Here is a 19,976-nt window from a genome sequence, read left to right as displayed (position 1 = left end):
CAATACCTAGAGCTGAGAAAAAGGGGCCTGAGGAAACAAAAAACCACCCTGTGAACATATGGTTAATTATACATCACCAAATAATGGGGACACCCTTTGGCAGTCAGCACAATACCTGATTGGCAGCATCAGTGCTAATTACTATTGCCCACTGACCCCTCAGTCAGCCCAGAATCCATCTGCAGCCCTTAACCCCATTAGGGCTTTGTGCACAACAAATGGGAAATCCCACACTTGCACGTTTTTTTTTCTGCCCCAGAATCATGAGTTTTACTCAATTTAAACGCTAAAGTAGCCAGAAAACAAGGGGAAAATTAGAAACCAAGTTTGTGTATAAACATCACTGCGGAATTTATTAGCACATCTCCAACTATTTTCCTAAAAAGTCTGGAGTTTAAATCTGGGCTAACTTGGCAAAACAACAGCTACTCAGAAAATGCTAACATTTAAATTCAATTTAAAAAGATAATTAGTGCAGCAGCCTTCGTTTTGCCATGTAAACTGTAAAAATTAAATGCTAAAACCCACAGCAGGCCTGCAGCTAACTGAAAGGATTTATCCCATATAAAAGTAATAAAGCAAAGCATGCACTCAAAGTGCTCAGTGCAGTGATACCTGGAACACAAGATGTGTGCACAATGCAGCTGCCATCTGAATGGTTTAAACCTCAAAAAGCTCTTTTCTGTGGCTGAAGAGAGTGTAACATCCCAACAGATTCTCACTTCTGCGTGTAGGAAGAAGGGAACACAGGGATGTTCACCACTGATGCAGGGAAGGCACACTGCCACGATGACAAAATAATCAATAAATGCAGCTGATGAATGCTCACCTTAAATTAGTCCAGCATTAGGTGTTTCTTTGCTACTTTAATTCAGCTCAGCCTCCAGATTCCCATCTCTGTATTCCCATGGATAACACTCAAGTGTTGGAAGAGGTTTCCATGAAGCCCTGGTTGCTCTGACATGGAGAGATGTACACTGCAATCTGCTGCAGTTCATTAACATGAATTAAGCTATTAGAATGGCTCACGTGAAGGCTGGCAAAGACAGCACCACCTCCTGCAATTTTCCCAAGGAATTACCACAAGCATGGCATGACAAATTCCAGAAACTTAAGGATATTACTGTTTTAAACTATTTCACAGAGGCCACACCGGAGAGAGCCCATCAGGTGCCCCCATTTGGCAGTTATATAATTATCAAGAAGAATTTGATACACACAATTAACACAATCTAGAGGCAGCTCGGGAAGCTCAGCAATTCTGCCTAAGGCCTGTTCTATCCTAAGAGCAAGGAACAAGCAGCTTGAAAAAAAAAAAACCAGACCCAAAACCAACCCCAAAATCAAGCCCCATGCACAATAGGAACTGGTCATTCATCCATTCCACACTCAAAGCCCCTCATTCTCCTGTGTGTCCAGATTTAGCTCACATCTCTGTGCTGTTCTGGCTTGACTGAACATCTTAAAATAAAAAAAGAAAAAGAAAAAGCAGTGGAAAGTTCTCCAGTGCTACAGAGAAACAGGAGCCCTAGCCTGGGTAAATCCTTCACCAGCACACCCCACACTTCTATGTAAAAGGGCACATTATTATTACTTAACAAATAAAAAAATAATAAAATAAAATAAAAAAGAAAAAGCAGAGGAAAGTTCTCCAGTGCTACAGAGAAACAGGAGCCCTAGCTTGGGTAAATCCTTCACCAGCACACCCCACAATTCTATGTAAAAGGGCACATTATTATTACTTAACCATCTCCTCAATCACTTCTTGTGTAATTTCACTGAAGTAGATGGACTTTAACCAATCATCTGTGCCACTGCTGCTCTGAAAATACCAAGAGCTGGAAAAGGAATTACCAGCCCCTCCTGCTCTTACACTACTGCTGTACCAAGACAGAGCTGCACTATCAGGACTGGGTTCTAACCACAAACATAACCATCAGTTTTGTCCCCTGAAGGGCAGTTTTGTGTATTTTCAGGCAAAGCAAAAGTTTACAAAAGGAGCCTGGAAATTTACACTCTAACCTGGATGAATTTCACAGAAGTAAATGCAAATCTTAGCATTGACTTCACTGTGCCAGAAGCAGGAAGAATTTTCACCTGTGGGCTTTGGATAGTCCACACTTTTCAGTGAGGTGAGATTTTTAAAGTTGGATGCAGATATTAAAGCCCTTTCTCATGACTATTTTTAACTGCCATGTGTGTTCCCAACCATAAAGCACACGAGACAACAGCCATGTGCAGAAACACGACGTATTTTCCAAAAAAATCATATACTAAAAATATATATATATACACATATGTAGAGTAATAAAGTGGAGCACTCAGGTTTTTTGCCTGACTCTTGACAAACTGCTCACTCCACCCCCTCCATGACTCAGTTGACATGGAAGCCTCCTGCCTCCTGGAACACGATCTCAGCTGCAGGTTACAGATGCCCCCTCCCCTCCCTCATCAGCCATCCCCATGCTGCTGCCTCCTTCCCTGAAGCAGATGGTGGCATTGCATGGCATGGCAGATCCTCACAAAGTTCAGGTTTAAAAAAATAAAATAAAATTAAAAAAAAAATCTAGCTAATGTGATTTCACATGTAAGAAATATTTAAATTTGCAGGGACAAGCTAAACTTAAGCTATTTCTAAGCCAAAATCTGCTACCAGGATCCCAGCCCACGTGTCTCAGGAATCTTGGTGCTCTGGGGTACTTAGGAATAACTACTGTGAGCTCCTTCTGTATTTTTTCTAAATGAAGTTTTCTACCTTGTGGCCCCAGTCCAAATCACAACAGAGGCAGCAGCACAGAGGGGCTGCTCTCCAGCCTCTGCTAAAGCTCAAGCTACCCTCACACCTAAAGGAGATAGAAAGGACAAAGCAGAAAATAAGATCAGGAGGTGGAAAGAAGAAACAGACACCAGAACTCTCAGAAACAACCAACCTATTAGAATAAAAAGGAAATAAAAGCAACCAAGGAGAAAAACACAATCATTTTTTCCACGTATTTCACCTCATTATCTTTCAACCCAGGATCTTCCCAGCTGAATGGCCATGAAAAATAAGACCATTCTTCTCAACCTTCTTACTGTCTTTCCAGATAAATGAAGAATAATTGCCCCGGCCCCAAGATGGATCAAGGCAGGGCAGAAGCAGGGAAGAAGACCCTAAATAAAATTCCATTTTCAAGTTCACAAACGACTAAACACAGAGAATGGAAATAGGGAAAAAAAAAAAAAAAAAAATCCCAGAAGTAGCAGCATGGGCCTGTATGAATCAGCAGCCCAGAGTCATGCAGCCTGCCCAGATGTCCATGTCATACATTTCACTTCAATACAATGGAGAGGAACAGTAATGTGTAACTATTTAAAGAACTCACAAACCTTACATAATGCAGACACCAACACAGAAGGCCCGACCACTTCAGTTCTCTGAAGAACCCCAAAATAAGTACAATTTAAAAAGCACAGTAAGAATTGTGATTGCTAATAAAATATCTATTGAAGTAGAAAACCACAAGTGACTGAATGTTTTCAAACAGAACCCACAGCATGAGGAGAACTGGATTTCAGAAAAGGATCTCTCATGGTGACAGAGTAACACTGCTGTGGAGTTCAGCCTTCACCAGGGTGCAAGATTCAAATTACTCTACAGTGGCATTGAATTAAAATATGCAGATTAGTTTGAAAGGAGCTACATGGTTTGTTAAACAAATACCTTCCATGGCCACATTATTTATTATTCTTAAAAACATGGAAAATGAGCAGGAAGGTCAGACAACAAGCATCTGTAGCACACCATCTTCTTTGGCTCTAAAGAAAACAGAACATAAAAAGCCTGTGCCCACAGTGATTATATTTGATGGAAAAATGTAACACTAAGAGGAGAATTTCTAATGGCCACACAGCAATATTCATTACAATGCAAAATTTCTACTGTTATTGTTAATCTGCAGCATATGTGGGAACAGTCTGCCAGGTGTGTGTTATTTCACCCAGCTCCTGTTCAAGGTTTATATGAAGGTTCTCTTCTCTGTGGTATTGTTGACAGTAAAGGATTTGGGTTTACAGTAGGGTTTTACTATTTTCTTTAATCAGAAATGCCTCTCTGCCTCTTGACCTTGTAGTGCAAGTTTACGAACTAAAATAAAAAAACAAACAAATAAAAAAAAGACAGTTTGAATCATTTGTCTCGTTATTAGAAGCATGAATTATCCAAGCAAAGAAGCAGAGAGAAAAATTCAACCAGCCTGCTATATTGCCTGCACTTGGAGATACAAGCACAAGCACAGAATGCTTTTTTAATCTCAAAAAAACTCTGCACCTATCTGGACACATTGAAACTTAAGAAATTCCACTTAAACATAAATAAAAAAAACCCAAAACAAAGCAAGCTTATTTAGCACAAGGCTGTTTTGATACTGGAACAAGTTACCCATAGAGCTGGTGGAGATATCCCAAATCCAACTGGGCAATTTCCCCAGGAATGTGCCCCAGGTTTCCTACTTTGAACAAAGGGGTTAAGCTCCATGATTGCCAGAGATCTCTCTCTTCCAACCTCAACCATCTTTGAATTCTGCTTTTTAACAATCTCTACTTCTGCCAAAGACGATGACAAAAAATAAAGGTTAAGAGAAAAAAAACCCAACAGATAATTTGGATAATACCTGGCAGTGCAAATCCTTCCCCCAGACATCATCTCTATGTTACAGTCACATTCACAGCCTACAGGAAATGTCTGAACAATTTATACCACTCAGAAGTTAATGCTTCCTTGAACACAGCACTGCATGAGATTTCATCTGCTACAAGCAAACAACTGCAAATGAAGCACTGTGGAAGCAGCACTGAGGAAGGCAGGAATTCCTTTCCACAACCCCTCCACATGGAAGTGCTGATAACTGACTGGAGCAGCCAGGCAAGCTGCAGCCTGGTGCCTGCCTCTGCTCAGTTCAATTCCCCCTGAAAAGAGCCTTATTCCTCAGTGATCATTCCTGGGGCACAGGTGTCCTTCATCAGGGGTCAGCTTTTCCTGAAACCACTTTATGCATTAACATCAGGGAACAAACCTAAGGAAAATTAAAGGAATCTCCAATTATTTTGCTGCCCAGACAAGCATTGCAGTGATCCATTACCCTGGATCTTTAAAGATTCTCAACTTGTATCAAACTGCTTGGGAGAGAGCCAAACCCTTCTGCCTCTCCTCAGACAGAACAGGGAGTATCACATGAAGCTCTCAGGTAACAGGCTCAAAACAGAGCAGAGGAAGCACTTCCTCACACAGCACACCAAGTATGGAGCTTATTGTGCCAGAAAACACCCTGGATGCAAAAAACATACATGGGCTCAGTGACTTTTATACATTAAGTACATCAATGGAATAAAAATCCATAAAAAACCCACAATCCCCACAGAGACACAGCAAGAGCTGACCTAAGGAGTAACCTTATCTGCCTGCCTAGGAAAAGAGAGCAACAAAGCAACACCTGCTCTCAAATACTCCTCAGCTCTGGGGGACAAGCAGGGCTGGAAAAAATGGATCTGTAACCTACCAGGATCCCAGAGCTCTGGGCTGAGACTGTGATGCTGTCCATAAAACATTCAGCTCTTCAAGGAGCCCCAAAAAATCAATTTTTTTCCCCATCTCTCATAGTTTTGTTGTTTTGGTTTTTTTAACAAAACAAAACAACATCCACAGAAACCAAGGTGGACTAAAGAAAGATCTCTTCCACCAGCATGGCAATGAAAGCAGGACTGACCATTTTATTCAAATGACAAAAGGCTTCCTGTGACTTGCAAATGAGTACTAAACACCAAGCTGGGGAAAGTAACCTGCAATTTCAGGAAAGAAAGATGTAGTATTTAAATAGTGCAAACATGCATTAAGATACTGAGCTAAAAACCACCCCAGCAACAGAAGCAGGAATCCCAGCAAATCATAACTGGCATGGCTGGATGCATGGTAACAGAAGTGTGGCACAGAACACTTCATCTGTTCAGTAACCATCATGGCCACGAATATTATTTAAAAAGGAACCACAGAAAGTACTGATTATTTGTACATGGAGTCCCAATGACCTTCCCTTGCTAAAGGCCACTCAGCTTTTTATTTTTTCCTTACCCAAGATGAACATTTATTTATGTTAGTTCCTTGTGGATACTTCTCATTTCCTCAGACTGACACTGTAACTATGGTGAAGTTTCCTTCTCAAACACAGGTTGTAGCAAGGCTGTAAACCCCTTAAATTCTGCAGACACACTCACTTGGTGAAAATACAGCTTCAGAAACCTCCCTCTACTCCCAAAACATCACATCCCTCAGTCTCTGCAGTCTTACTTTGAAAGAAAAGGAAATTTAGGAAGCAGAAGATTAAGCAGCCCCCTTGCAGAGTGAATCTATCAGCTGCACACAGGTTTTCCTGTCAAAAGAACCCTGGGTGGGGGGAAGCAGCTCTCCAAAACCCTGTTCATCCTTGAAAGCAACAATGCAAGTGCAATCTTCTGCTGTGACTCTGTTCAACCCCCCCAGGTCAGACAGGGTGAATGTTCTGTGGACAGGACTTTCATGCTGATGGGCTCAGTGATGCCAGAAAAGCACAGCTCCACGCATAAATCCTCTCCCAGGCACCACCAAGAGAAATCATAAACAAAACAAAAAGCATAAACAAAGCAAGGATTTTGTAATCTTCCTTAAAAAAGAAAACAAAACCAAGGTCTCTAAGGCATCCCTGGGCCACTGAACAATATTTTCCTGAGGAAAACATCAACATTCCTCAGCAAGGTCAGACTTTGAACACCTCCCAACCACAGTAAGAAACAAAAAATACTTCACAAGTACCTGACACAGCTCCATTCTCTGCAAGGCAGAGCCTCAACTCCCAGGTATATCAGAAATTAAGAGGTATATCAGGAATTAAGAAGTCCCTGGCACTTCCACCCCACAGACATCACAAATGTGCCTCCTCTCATCCCCACACTGCAGCCACGAAGAGGCTGCTCTGAACCTTGCAGACTTCATCTCTGCATGAAAAACACCCCCCTTGAAAGCAGCCAGAGTCACTCTGGATTAAAGAGAGCAGCCAGAGGCACTCAGGATTAAACAGATGGCACTCTGTTTGGAACAGTGTCCCTGTTAGTAACATGGCAATGGCGTTCCTCCTGCAGCTCTCCTCCTGCACTCTCAGTATCCCCGGCAAAAAACCAACACCCTGAAACCCCAGAAGCGTCTGTAAATCAGGATATTCAAAAAGAAAAGGGCACCACAGCCTGCCCTAAAATTCTGCTACAGCATCATGCTAGAAATCAGTGCTGGCTCCCCTCCTTATGAGAGCAGCAGAAAGGCTCCTGCTGCGCTCCCCCTGCCCATCGGGGGATGATTCCAGGCGCTAAAACTCGGTGGGTGAGCACTTCACTTCCACCTGTTCCCTTCCAAACCCCGGGGACCGCGGACTCAACCTCGAGGAACATGAAATGAGAAAATAAAAACAAAATACCAACGAATTCTCGAGGCCGGAAGGCACCCCCGGTGTGGTGCTGACAGAGCAGAGGATGCAGAGGGCCCAGCTCCTGAGCTCCCCCCCTCCAGGGGATCCCTCCCTTCCCTTTTCCCTTTCCCTCACCTCACTGCACCTCCAGCACCTCCGGACCTTGCCCGCTCCCCCTAAGACACAAAACAGGGAAGCTCTTTGAGGGCAAATCCACCAAAACCACCACAACCCAACCCCAGCGCTGCTGCTGCTCCCGGTCCCGGTCCCTCAGGAGGTGACCCCCGAGGGCGGGCAGCGGGCACTGCCCCGGGCCCACCCCCCGGTTCCGCCGCTCCCCTCAGCCGGGCCGGGCCGGGTTTACCTCAGGGTTTGGACCCGCCGGGTTCGGGGCAGGGGGTACCGAGAGGCGATGGCGATGAGGAGACAGAGGAGGGGGGAAGGGGAGCGCGGCTCTGCCCCCCCCCACAGGGGCCCCCGAGCCCCGACAGAGCCGAGCGGCGGGACCTGCGCTGCCGGACCGAACCGAACCGGGCCCCGCCCGCCGCCGCCGCCGCCCAGCGCCTCCGGTACCGACTCCTCTTCCCGCCGCCCCCTCACCCTCTCCTCTCCTCCGCCGCCACCTCCAGCCACTGCCAACCCTGCGGATCAACAACCCGCCCGCCCATTGGGCCGCTCCCGCCCCCAACAAGCCCCGCACTGATTGGCCGCCTCCTCCTTCCTCACCCAACCCGTCTCCCCCCCCTCATTCCCGCACGGCTCCTCCGGCAGCGAGGGGCGGCACCGCTGCTCCCTCTGTCCCCGGGGCTGCGGCCTGACCCTGCTCCTCACCGGAGCGCTGACACCAGCCTGGCGGGACGGAACGCAACGCGCCCGGAACCTTTGTGTCTGGCTGCGCTACCGGCGGCGGCTCCTTTCGCTCACTTCCGGTTCCGGGTGGCGGCCGCGTCCTGCAGGAGGGTCGGTCGGGCAGCGGGCAGGTACCGGCGGCCCCCGGGAGAGCCCCTGCCCGCCCCGGGAGGGTCTGTGTGCGGGCAGGAGGGGGTGGTGGCGGCCTCTGCTGCCCCGGGATGTGTCCCTGGGACGGAGCTGCCCCGCGCAGCCGCTGCGGCCCGTTAACCGGGCACCGCCCGACCCCACCGGGCTAGCGGGCCCGGGCCTCGGCCCGGTTGTTCTGCGCTCTTCTTGCCGGTGTGCGCAAACCCCTCCCGCGGTGGGCAGGTGAATGTTGGCAGGAGAGAGGTCTGGGTGTCCAGGGAGCTTTCCGGGCGCGTTCTTCAGGCGCCCTTGCGCGGGAGCCCCACAGCGCCGGGATGCGGAGCGGGGTGCCGGGCACCGCTGCCGTTCCTCTCGGGTCCCCTGGCAACGCGGGAGCTCGGAGCCGGGCTGTCCTCCCAGGGATGCCTCGGGGCAGGAGCCGCTCCAAGAACCCTCGGGGGCTCTGGGAAAGGAGAGATTTCAGAGCCGGAGTTGTTTTGCTCCAGCCCGTGGTGATCTCACCGAAACATTCACCTCCAGCCCCGGTTTTAGGGAGAATCTCCGTGCTCCCACCGTTCTCTCCAAAAAAAGCAATTCCCAGCCGTGTGAAGGGCCCAGCAGGGTGCTGTTTGCTCTCTGAGGAATCAGAATCTCCTGTCTTGCCTTGTAGGGATGGCGCATGGAGATGAGCACGGACACGGCCACGGGCACGGGAAAATGACACTGCCCGACTACAGGATCTGGAAGGTGGAGGGCACCCCCCTGGAGGACGTCCAGAAGAGGTTGGCAAAACGGGGCCTGAGGGATCCCTGGGCTCGGTAAGTGCAGGAGCCTCAGCCCTGAGGCACCACCTTGTGGGGTTACCTGGAGCTGCTCCTTGCAGGACATGCTTTTTTGGGAGAAATGCACCTGGATTGGTGAGGAGTGAGCTGAGGGCTTTGGCAGGGCAGCACAGAGGCTCTGTGCTCAGGGCTGGCTGGAGGTGGTGGAACCTACACTGATGTTCTGGTTTGATCTGGAAATCAGGAACACACTCCAGGGTGGACTTGGATCCAGCCTGCTGTGCATTTCCTTTGGCTGAGCAGTGAGGGACAGGATGGAAGATGAGATTTTTACCTCAGAAGCTGTCCCACTCCACAACAAATATTTTCTTTTAGCTAAAGCAATTCTGGATCCCTTAACATAGGTAAAACAGGGAATAACATCTTCCTCCCACATCACAAATGAGGTGATGCACTTCTTCATCTTGGGGAATAAAAATACTAAATGTCTTGTGCAGTGCAGTTTTTCATAGAATCATAGAATTGGCTGGGTTGGAAGGGACCTCAGAGATCATTGAGTCCAACCCTTGAACCACCGTTGTGGTTGCTAGACCATGGCACTGAGTGCCACATCCAGGCTCTTTTGAAATAGCTCCAGACACGGAGAATCCACTACTTCCCTGGGCAGCCCATTCCAATGTCTGATCACCCTCTCCATAAAGAAATTCTTTCTAATATCTAACCTAAACCTCCCCTGGCACAACTTGAGACCCTGCCCTCTTGTCTTGTTGAAAGTCGTCTGGCAAAAGAGACCAACCCCCCCCTGGCTCCAACCTCCTTTCAGGGAGTTGTAGAGAGTGATGAGGTCTCCCCTGAGCCTTCTCTTCTCCAGGCTGAACAGTCCCAGCTCTCTCAGCCTCTCCTCATAGGGCCTGTGCTCGAGTCCCTTCACCAGCCTGGTTGCCCTCCTTTGGACCTGCTCCAGGACCTTGATATCCTTCCTGAACTGGGGGGCCCAGAACTGGACACAGGACTCGAGGTGTGGCCTCACCAGGGCTGAGCACAGGGGCAGAATCCCTTCCCTGGACCTGCTGGCCACGCTGTTCCTGATCCAGCCCAGGATGCCATTGGCCTTCTTGGCCACCTGGGCACACTGCTGGCTCATGTTCAGCTTCCTGTCAATCCAGACTCCCAGGTCCCTTTCTGCCTGGCTGCTCTCCAGCCACTCTGTCCCCAGCCTGTAGCGCTGCATGGGGTTGTTGTGGCCAAAGTGCAGGACCCTGTCAGGGCAAAGCTGTGTGAGCAAACTACTGCAGGAGCCTTCATAGAAAAGAGAACAAATTTTTCTGAAGCAAAAGAAAAAAAAAAAAAAAAAGAAAAGCAACCACTGCTTGCAGTCCACAGAAGGGGAGGCTGGTCCATGCTGTGACCTCTGGAAGGGTCTGGAATTCAAGTCCTTTTCCCTCCTTTTATGCTTAAAGCCTGAAACTGGTAAATCTTGCCCATCTTCCTTAACAGAGGGGAAATGCAAGCAGCAAGTCAGTGAGTTCTGATGTGCTGAAGTTACCTTCATGGGTTTTTTTCACCAGAAAGATGTTCCTGCTGATGTCTGTCATGGTGCCTACACTGATTGTGGTTTATTCTTTTGGTCTCTTTTTTTTTTTTTTTTTTCTAGTAATGAAGCCTGGAGATTTATGGGTGGCTTTGCAAAACCCATCACCTTACCAGAAGTTGTGGGGCGAGGATTCAAGTGGGGATTTGCAGCTTTTGTGGTAGCTCTGGGCATTGAATATGCTCTGTTCCCTCCAAAGGAAGGAGGCCACCACTGAAGGTCAAACAGGGCAGCTGCCTGATGCCCGAGCTGAAACCTCAGCCTCCTGCTCACTCTCTACTTCAAATATATATATATTAAAGTATGTATAAATATACATATTAAAGTATCCATCCCAGGCAAAACAAGCTTTCTCTGATTTTATTACACCTGTTGTGGAAGGATGAAAAAACACAGACAGGGTTAACTTACCTGAGATCAGTCTGGGGAGGAAAAAAAAAATAAATACACCTGCTCAAGTTTGCTGTAAAGAGCTGGGGAAAGGAAGAGCCCATCTCTTTCAAGCCCTGTTAAACCCAACTGAGAAACTGTGCTTTTAAGAGAAGAATTGCACTGTATTCATTACAGGTTTAATAACTATTATTTGCTATTAAATGGTAATGAGTGATTTGTCATTTCTTAAGAGTATAATTTGTCATGATTCACTCTGTTGTCTTTAAATAAAAACAATTACCTGAAAGTTAAAAAAAAACAAACCCCAAACTGCTCCAAGGTATAATAAACCAGCAAAGCTTATGCTTCACCCCATTAAAGGGTTAATGAATTTGGCAGGCAGTGTGCACCAAAATAACCTCCTGCTTGATATCCAGAAATTAAAAACTACATTGTTGCCACATTTCCTAAGCACAAGTGTTTCAGTAATAACTGCACCTCATCATAATATGACTTCCAGTATATTTAATGTAAAAAATATTTCCATTATTTTGACTTCCAATATATTTAATGTGAAAAAAAGAGAAAGAGAAACCTCTTTGCCCTTGTTGTAAATTTGGAGTCATGCAGACTTCTTGTCTTTACACCTATTTGTGTTAAATTTCCCATTTTTTTTCCTTAGGTTATCCAACAGTTTCTGTGTTTTAGGAATGCCTGGAGTGAGAAGCACACAGAAAAGGGCATATTGGCAGCGTGTCCTCTACAGCTCCAGGGCCCAGAGCTGGCTGAGTGCCCACTGTAGCTTTCACTATGCCAAGGAGGACACACCATCATGTTTTTCAACCCAAACAACAGATAAAAACAAAACTGGGCTAACAAGTGAGGAACTGTAAATGCCACCAGACATCTGTGTGCTGCCAAGGCAAAGAAACTAATTCCATCCTGCCACATGAGGCTCTGCCATGGCATGGTTAAAATCTCTTTTATAAATACACATATTTTCACCTGCAGCCTTTCAGGGTGAGATGATAATGGAGCTCTACTTTTAAACAGTAAACAACATCTGTTACTGTGGCAGTGCAGCTGTGCTGCTCAGTGGAATGTCATCCCTCTGACATTGCCCGAGGCACTGTTCACAGGGCAAACATTTGTTTTACTGAGCTTTTCTTCCCCAATTCTTTCTAAGGCATCCCTGTACAGTTGCATAATTCCCTGGGAAAAAAAAACCAAACCCAAACAAATAACCAAAAGTCTGTTGCACAAAATATTTCTGTCATATGCCTTGGGCAGTCCCACAGGGATGCACATTTTAAAGGCTGGTATTCACTGCCTGGGTTTTTATCTGGGTCAAAGACTAAACTTGTCAAGTTAACTGAATTTTAGATGCTTGTTCAGAAGAGCAAATCAACAGTGCTAGCATTACAGTAGTGGCACATCCCTTAAGTACAAGATTCACCACATTATATCCCATCTTACTGCACAGGCAGAACACAGAGATTTTTGATTTCACAGGCATTCTAATGCTAGTCCTGCCTGCATGGAGTGTTTCCTACACATTAAAATAATGTGCCAAAATCTGTCCTCACTGTAACCACAGCAACAGCTGCCTCACACTCAAGCAGCCTTTTCACCAGTGCAAACACCAAGGTCACAAGCAAGCAGTGGCACCTGCTGGTGAGGAACCCCCCTGACTGCAGTGCCACAGCCAGCAAACCCCTTCTGCATCCTGACCTCTGAAAAACCAGAGCTGCCCTCACTCCGTGGCTCTGCAGGGCAGGTGGGTAGCAAGCTCACCTCCATCCAGCAGCCCAAAGAGCCCTTTCTGCTTACCTGGGAAGATGCTTCTGATTTATCTATTGGGGTGGGGTTGTTCTCTGCATCATTGGCATAAACTTTCACACTGGTACGTGGGGGAGAAGCCAAAACAGCAAAGTGACTCCTGTCCAGTGGGGCCTCCTCCTCCTTCACCTCGGGGTCTCCTCCTCCACCTCACGGCCTCCTCCTCCTCCTTCACCTCGGGGCCTCCTCCTCCACCTCACGGCCTCCTCCTCCTCCACCACCTCAAGGCCTCCCCTCCTGCTCCTTCACCTCGGGGCCTCTGCTCCCTCACCGCACTCCCACGGGAGGATTGGAGACGTTCATACCGGGAGAACAAACTCGGGTGGGTTTCACGAGGTGGTAGCAGCCAACTCCAAGGTGTATCAACACCCGCAGCTCCGGAGCGCACCCTCCTCAGCCGCTAACGCCTTCCCCACCCTAACAGCCCCAAGCGCGGGGTCATTCGGAGCGGAACGGCCGGGAAGCAGCAGCAGCAGGAGGGCTGTGAGGATGCTGCTCCCCGCTGAGGAGAGGCGGAACAGCCGCTCCCTCGGCCGCCATTTTGTGCTGAGCACCACGGGAAGGAGCGCGGGGATTGGTCCGTCCGGGTCACCTGACCCGCCCTGCCCAGCTGTTCCCGCGCAGCTCCGCCCCTCTCCTCCCGTGTCCCTCCGTGTCCCTTCGTGTCCCTACGTGTCCCTACGTGTCCCTTCGTGTCTCTCCGTGTCTCACCGTGTCCCTCCGTGTTCCTCCGTGTCCGCCTGTCTGTCCCGTTATTTATCTATTAATTTATCGGCTCGGCTTCTTGGCGTGGCGCAAGGGTCTTTGCACTCATCTAGCTGAAGTTTGGAGTGTTTGCTCGAAGGGACGTAGTCGCGACCCACGCTTGTGTCCCGACTCGCTGATGCTGTCCCGGGAATCAGAGCCGGGGGATGCGCCCGCACCTGGCAGGGGCTGAGCCCACGCGTGCTTTCCGTGTTCTGAAGGCCAAATAAAACCTCTGGAAATCTGGAAGCCAGATGATGGTTCCAGTGGAGAAGAACCCCCCTCGAAACAGCCTCCTCCCTGAAAGATTTAGCCTTTTTTAAAGATAATAATGATAACAGCAACTCCAACGCGTGACAAATCACACCCGTGACACCCAAACCCACACAGACGGCGTGCAGCCTGATCACACCGCTCTTAATTCTGAAACACTCGTGGAAACACGCTCATAGCAGTGCGGGAGGCATAAATTCTTAGAGAGGGATTTTTGTGGTTGTTTTACGTAACCAGGAGAATCCACAACAACATCAGCACGGACCGAACCTGCCCGGGTAGCACAGCGGGGCCGTGACCCAGCGGGAAAGGGGTGCGGCTGTGCCCCGCCCGTCGCTCCGTGACGCGGAGCCGCATCCTCCGGAGCGGGACCGGCGGATCCAGAAGTTTCCCGGCGCCGCCATTTTGTAATCGGGTCGGGGGTTCGGCAGCGGCAGCCTTAGGGATCATCCATGACGGGGGACAGCGGCAGCTCCCGGGGAAAGCGGCGGCATTCCCGAGCTCTGGAGGTGCGGGCCAGGGGAGGGACGGGGCCCGGGAGAGCTGCGGGGCTGCGAGCGGGGCGGTGCGGGGGAAGGAGGCTGTGTTCCCGCGGGGGAGGGCGGCTGGAGGTTCGGTTCGGGTGTCCGGAGTATCCCGGTGCGGCCGCCATGTTCTGTGCCCGCGTCTGGGTCGGTGCAGGGAGAAAATGGCTTCGTGGGAGGCTTTTCCCGTGCCCCTGATGGGGGTCGGGAACGGAGCGGGCTCCCGGGGAAGGGTTCGGGGGGACGCGGAACCCCAGGTGGCCCAGCCCGACCCAGCACCCCGGTCCCGGGCACCGCCCGCGGGTTAGAGGCGGGATGTGAGCTGGAAGCGATGCGGGAAATAAAGGGAAATAAAACACGCGTGGTGACTTACTCAGGTTTTCCTCTTGGAGAGAGGTACCCAGGGGGGCGGCCCAAGTGCTGTCCCGGTTTTGACTCGGCACGGGGAATCCTCCCGGAGGCTGCGGGCAGAAGCAGGGTACAAACTGGTGACAAGTTTGTTGAAGTCCTTAAAAGCAGGCTGGGATAGATTTGCCTTTTTTTTATAAGCTCTGGAGGAGCAACTCGTGTGGTACGTGTTTATTGTCTGAGCCACGATGCTCCTGCTCCAGATCCTTTGTAAGGAGTTGGCAATTTGGAAAGTCCTGGAGTTAAAAAGGAAGGTGGAAGGAAGAGCAGGATGAAAATTAAAAGAGGGTAGTTAAAGGAAAACACGTTCTTCATTATGATGTAAATTTGATAGTTTACCATTTTTTAAAATCAATTGTCTGGGGTGTAATTCAAAGAGCAAAACATCTTTGTTACAGGTGCGGTATTCCAGGGATAAAAAAGAAACTCCTGATCCCAGGGAATGCAACAGTGCTCCTAAGAGAAAGAGGACATCCTGCAGTGGTGCACAGGAGGACAAGCACTGCAAACACAACCTTTCTAAACCTCCTGACAGGTACATCACCTCTGCTTTCAGACACCACCAAGCATGATGTAATAAGCTTTATTATTCCCATCGGCTCATCTGATACTCATTTTTGAGCTGAAGATACTTCAATCAGCATGTCCAGCTCAAACCAAAAAAGCCTCACTAGGGGCTGTTTTAATCAAGTTTATTTGATCCTCTGTTTGTAGTGCCCACTCAGAATCCAGATCTGTTTATGAGAGAGACCGTCACGAGCGACGCTACGTTGAGGAGTACAGAAATGAGTACAATCCAGGATGTGACACTGGGCACCACAGCAGCAAATCCTCTGGTCACAGTGGGGCAAGTAGCCACAAAAGGAGACACAAGACACGTCACACTGCCTGTCATCATCATCACTCACAGGTGGTGTGAATGATTTTAATCTAGGATTATTTTTTATTATTATTATCTTAGGATCGGTTCTCCTCTGGGCTAATTGCCTGTGGAGGTTTGGGGAATTCTGTTGACAATATGAATTGGGTTATTCCTTGGGCTCATATTAGTAGATTCTTTTTGCTAGGATTTTATTTTATTCAGTAAAAACGTATAGTTTGTAGGTATGTAGGTCCTTGTGACAGCACAGAGCATAGCCTTGCTACTTGCTCGTTGGGTATATTTGTGGAGATTAATGAGTAATAACCAATTGGAGAACTCAGAATACAGGCATCACTTTTGTGCCTTCAAAATTTTTATTACAACAAGCAGTTATTTCAGCCCTACTCATAAAACCAACCACAAGCTTTTAAACTTGCTTTTGACTAAGTATCACTGAAATAGCAAGGAGATAATGTCAGATTTTTGCTTCTTAAAAGATTGATTAGGATGTTTTTATGAAAAATCTGTAGATTGGATATGATGTCTGCCTGCTAGCAGGGCAGGTTTTGTGGTCATTGTTACATATTTAAGTCTTAAAAAAGCTGAAAATTTGTAGTTGAAGATCTTCAGCTGGTGCAGTCTAAAGTACATGTATGTGATAGTTATTGTTTTTTAAAATATAAACTCTTGCCAAATAAGATGGGTATTTTAATTTGGCCACAAGGGTTTTTTTATATGTACATAAAAGATAATGATTAAATCTTTTTGCTTAAAAAAAAAAGTCACTGCCATCCTAAAGTAAAATTCAGTGAACCACGCTTCTAAAAACAAAACAATTGTGTTGTTAATCTTTTTTTGTTGCCTTGCCACTTTGAGTACCTGATCTGAAAATGTGTTCCTTGCCATGTTTTTCTCCTGTAACATAAACTATGTGAATTTCCGGGGGCTGAATTTGCAATTGCTCCTCCTGCCAATCGTTTGTGGCCTGGCTCCTCTCTCCCTGCTGCATGAATTTCGTATCCCCACCTGAATTCACTTGGGTTTATTGATTGGCTGGACCATCTTGGTGCCGTTCCAGAAGAGTCATCGAAGGAAAAGATCCAGGAGTGTAGAGGATGATGAGGAGGGTCACCTGATCTGTCAGAGTGGAGACGTACTAAGTGCAAGATGTATAGAATGTTTTTCAAAACTTATTAACTTTTCAGATAGAATAAGTTCTTCTAGAGTAAGATGTGAGGGGGCTTTGGAAGTCTTTTCTTTCTGTCTTGACTTTTTTTTGTTTGGGGGTGGGGATTGTTACTTTTTTTTTCTGTTGAACTTAAATATATTTTTTTCTCTTTTTATTGTTTTCCCCAAAAAACAGTAAATGAAGTTAATGAACCTACTAGAATGAGATCCCTGTAAATGTGCCTTGATGAGAGTGTCCAAGAACATCTCTCTGATACTTAACCATTTAAAGAAGCACAGTCTAGGATAATCTTCAGTGATAGTGATTAAAGACTTTTTTTTGTTTGCTCGTTTTTGTTTTCTTTAAGTGGCTGAGTAACTTCCCAACTTCTGTGACTGAGAGTTCTTTTCTTTATAGATGAGATTGTTGCTACTTTGGGTGAAGGTGCTTTTGGGAAGGTCGTGGAATGCATCGATCACAAAGAGTAAGTCTTCTTAGTGCAATACATGTGGGTTTTCTTACTGACACTGTCACAGCCTGGTTTGCCAAGTGCTTCCAGATGTCACTGTTGTGTTTGTGCAGAGATAAACCTTGATTATGTAAGTCAGTACATACTTAATAAAAAAAAAAACCCAACCTTTTTTAGTAAGGTTGAACTGTACGGTGATTACTGAGTAGTCTCAATTAAAACTGCCAATTGTTCTAATTGCTGTTGCCAACTTGTTGTTTCAGGGAAGGCAGACACGTAGCTGTCAAAATAGTAAAAAATGTTGATAGGTACTCAGAAGCAGCTCGTGCAGAAATACAAGTACTGGAACACCTCAACGCGTCGGATCCCAGCAGCACATAGTGAGTGCCCGGGGTCAGGGGTTTGGTGTGAAGGTGCCTGTGACATCCCCTTCTTTCTCTGCTACCTGTGTCCAGATGTTGGAATGGTTTGAGTACCATGAGTGCCAGGGGGCTGGGGTTTGGTGTGAAGGTGCCTGTGACATCCCCTTCTTTCTCTGACAGCTGTGTCCAGATGTTGGAATGGTTTGAGTACCACGGCCATGTCTGCATCGTGTTTGAGCTGCTGGGGCTCAGCACCTATGACTTCATCAAAGAGAACGGGTTCCTGCCCTTCCGCCTCGACCACATCAGGCAGATGGCCTATCAGATCTGCAAGTCTGTCAACTGTAAGGATGGGATTTCTTGCTTTCTTTAAAAAAATTGTTTTTTTTTTGTGGGATTCGCCGACTATCGCTGTTCCCTTGCAGTTTTGCATTCCAACAAGCTGACACATACAGACCTGAAACCTGAAAATATTTTATTTGTGAAGTCTGACTACGTAGAAGAGTACAACCCCAGACTGGTGAGTTGCTGTCCCCTTTGCCACCTCAGCTCTCCTCTGGGTTTCTGTGGCCACTGGAGTCCTCTTGTTTCACTGCAGAAATGTGACGAGCGCAGACTGAAAAATCCTGACATCAAAGTTGTGGACTTTGGGAGTGCAACTTATGATGATGAGTACCACAGCACCCTGGTGTCTACAAGGCATTACCGAGCTCCTGAAGTGATCCTAGGTCAGTAGCAGCCTGACAGGCTGATCCTGCACTTCAGATTTCTCTGTGCTGCTGTGCCTGGCTGCAGCTGCTGAACAGTTTGCAGGCTGGTAGAAAGGTGAACCCTCTGCCTCTTTCCACAGCCCTGGGATGGTCCCAGCCCTGTGATGTTTGGAGCATAGGATGTATTCTCATAGAGTACTACCTTGGCTTCACAGTGTTTCCGGTAGGTAACCATCAGCCACCAACACTCAGCACTCTCCCAGCTTCATCAGAATACACTACAGAGAGGTGGGGACTAAGAAATCTGTCAGCTTGACAGCATGGCTGGCTTGAAATTTAAGAACAAAGAAAAAAAAGAAGGCAGGAAAAAAAAACCTCCAGTAGATTGTAACCAATTTCAAGAACCAGATGACTAGAGCTTTTTTTTTTTTCTCCTCCTTAATTTGAAATTGATCATTGGCTGCAGGGTAGGGTCAGACATGGAGTAAGGCCACTGTGTGGCTCTCTGACAACAAACAAAAATATCTGTCTTGCTTTCCCTTCAGACCCATGACAGCAAAGAACACCTGGCAATGATGGAACGAATACTGGGGCCTCTGCCAAGTCACATGATAAAGAAAACCAGGTAATTACATTTTTTCTGCATAGCTCAGTTTAAAATCTTTCAATTCGGTTGAAAAGCCATTTTTATAACAAGGTTTAAAAGAAACTCAGCTTCATCCTTTAGCTCTGTTGAGCAAGCTGGGCACCTTTATGGCATGTTATGAACGAAGCTGCTGATATTGTACTGAGGAAGGGAGAGCAGAAGATGTGAGTGACCAATCCTGGTGTGTTTGTTGAAGGAAGCACAAGTATTTCCGTCACGACCGGCTGGACTGGGACGAGCAGAGCTCCGCGGGCAGATACGTGTCCAGGCGCTGCAAGCCCCTGAGGGTGAGCCCAGAGGGGAGTCCTGTGGGGAAGGGAGCTTGGAATCCAGCTCTAAGGTGACAAAGTTTGTGTTGTTTCCTTCCTGAAGGCTTTCATGACCTGCCACGACTCGGACCACGAGAACCTCTTTGACCTCATTGGGAAGATGCTGGAGTATGACCCAGCCAAGCGCATCACTCTGGAAGAAGCACTGAAACATCCTTTCTTCTTCCCACTGGAACAGGAAAGAAAGGTGCTGCCACCTGGAGCTGAGCAGGCTGGCAGAGATGTCAGTCCACCAAAGAAATACAGAAAATCCTAATTATTTATTCCATTATTTTGTAAATGCCCTGTTTTGTATTTCAGCTTTTTTTAGATACTGAAGTTTAATCCAGCTGCTGGCATGAAACTTGTTGAAAAAGATCTTGATGAATTTGGTTTTGTTTCCTCAATACATAAAACTCTCAGGTCAGTTTTACTTGTGCCATGTGGCAAAAGAGCACCCACTACTCTGTG

The 19,976-nt window shown here is 47.3% G+C and overlaps 3 protein-coding genes across 13 annotated transcripts in view; 2 read left to right on the top strand and 1 right to left on the bottom strand.

The window, feature by feature from the left end:
* FAM126B (family with sequence similarity 126 member B) overlaps window positions 1-13,490 on the bottom strand; it is a 48,597-nt gene extending 35,107 nt beyond the window's left edge. For 4 of the 11 annotated variants that reach the window (XM_030453811.1, XM_030453808.1, XM_030453818.1 and 1 more), the window contains exon 1: window positions 7,834-8,056. The gene's annotated coding sequence lies outside the window, so the exon portion shown is untranslated. The other 7 variants (XM_030453810.1, XM_030453809.1, XM_030453815.1 and 4 more) reach the window with 6 other exon arrangements.
* On the top strand, window positions 8,307-11,167 carry NDUFB3 (NADH:ubiquinone oxidoreductase subunit B3). Its single transcript, XM_030453824.1, has 3 exons — window positions 8,307-8,449; window positions 9,118-9,265; window positions 10,884-11,167. The coding sequence occupies exons 2-3, from the start codon at window positions 9,120-9,122 to the stop codon at window positions 11,035-11,037; spliced, it is 300 nt and encodes a 99-aa protein (XP_030309684.1). The 5' UTR covers window positions 8,307-8,449; window positions 9,118-9,119; the 3' UTR covers window positions 11,038-11,167.
* Window positions 13,491-14,355: 865 nt separating the features above from the next.
* Window positions 14,356-19,902, top strand: CLK1 (CDC like kinase 1). The gene is made up of 13 exons (XM_030453820.1): window positions 14,356-14,557; window positions 15,379-15,515; window positions 15,695-15,890; window positions 16,921-17,011; window positions 17,428-17,494; window positions 17,743-17,859; window positions 18,022-18,185; window positions 18,267-18,361; window positions 18,440-18,569; window positions 18,692-18,774; window positions 19,097-19,176; window positions 19,394-19,484; window positions 19,570-19,902. The coding sequence occupies exons 1-13, from the start codon at window positions 14,501-14,503 to the stop codon at window positions 19,780-19,782; spliced, it is 1,521 nt and encodes a 506-aa protein (XP_030309680.1). The 5' UTR covers window positions 14,356-14,500; the 3' UTR covers window positions 19,783-19,902.
* Window positions 19,903-19,976: the final 74 nt, after the last annotated feature.

This window comes from Calypte anna, chromosome 7 (genome assembly GCF_003957555.1).
Source record: "Calypte anna isolate BGI_N300 chromosome 7, bCalAnn1_v1.p, whole genome shotgun sequence".
Lineage (NCBI taxonomy): Eukaryota > Metazoa > Chordata > Aves > Apodiformes > Trochilidae > Calypte > Calypte anna.
The sequence above is the reverse complement of the archived record's forward strand: the minus strand, read 5'-3'. Positions and strand labels throughout refer to the sequence as shown.

Coding starts and splice junctions, on each gene's coding strand:
- NDUFB3 (XM_030453824.1), top strand. CDS start 9,120: ATGGCGCATGGAGATGAGCACGGACACGGCCACGGGCACGGGAAAATG. Junction 9,266..10,883: donor CTGAGGGATCCCTGGGCTCG/GTAAGTGCAGGA, acceptor TTTTTTTTCTAG/TAATGAAGCCTGGAGATTTA.
- CLK1 (XM_030453820.1), top strand. CDS start 14,501: ATGACGGGGGACAGCGGCAGCTCCCGGGGAAAGCGGCGGCATTCCCGA. Junction 15,516..15,694: donor CTTTCTAAACCTCCTGACAG/GTACATCACCTC, acceptor CTCTGTTTGTAG/TGCCCACTCAGAATCCAGAT. Junction 18,775..19,096: donor TTGGCTTCACAGTGTTTCCG/GTAGGTAACCAT, acceptor CTTTCCCTTCAG/ACCCATGACAGCAAAGAACA.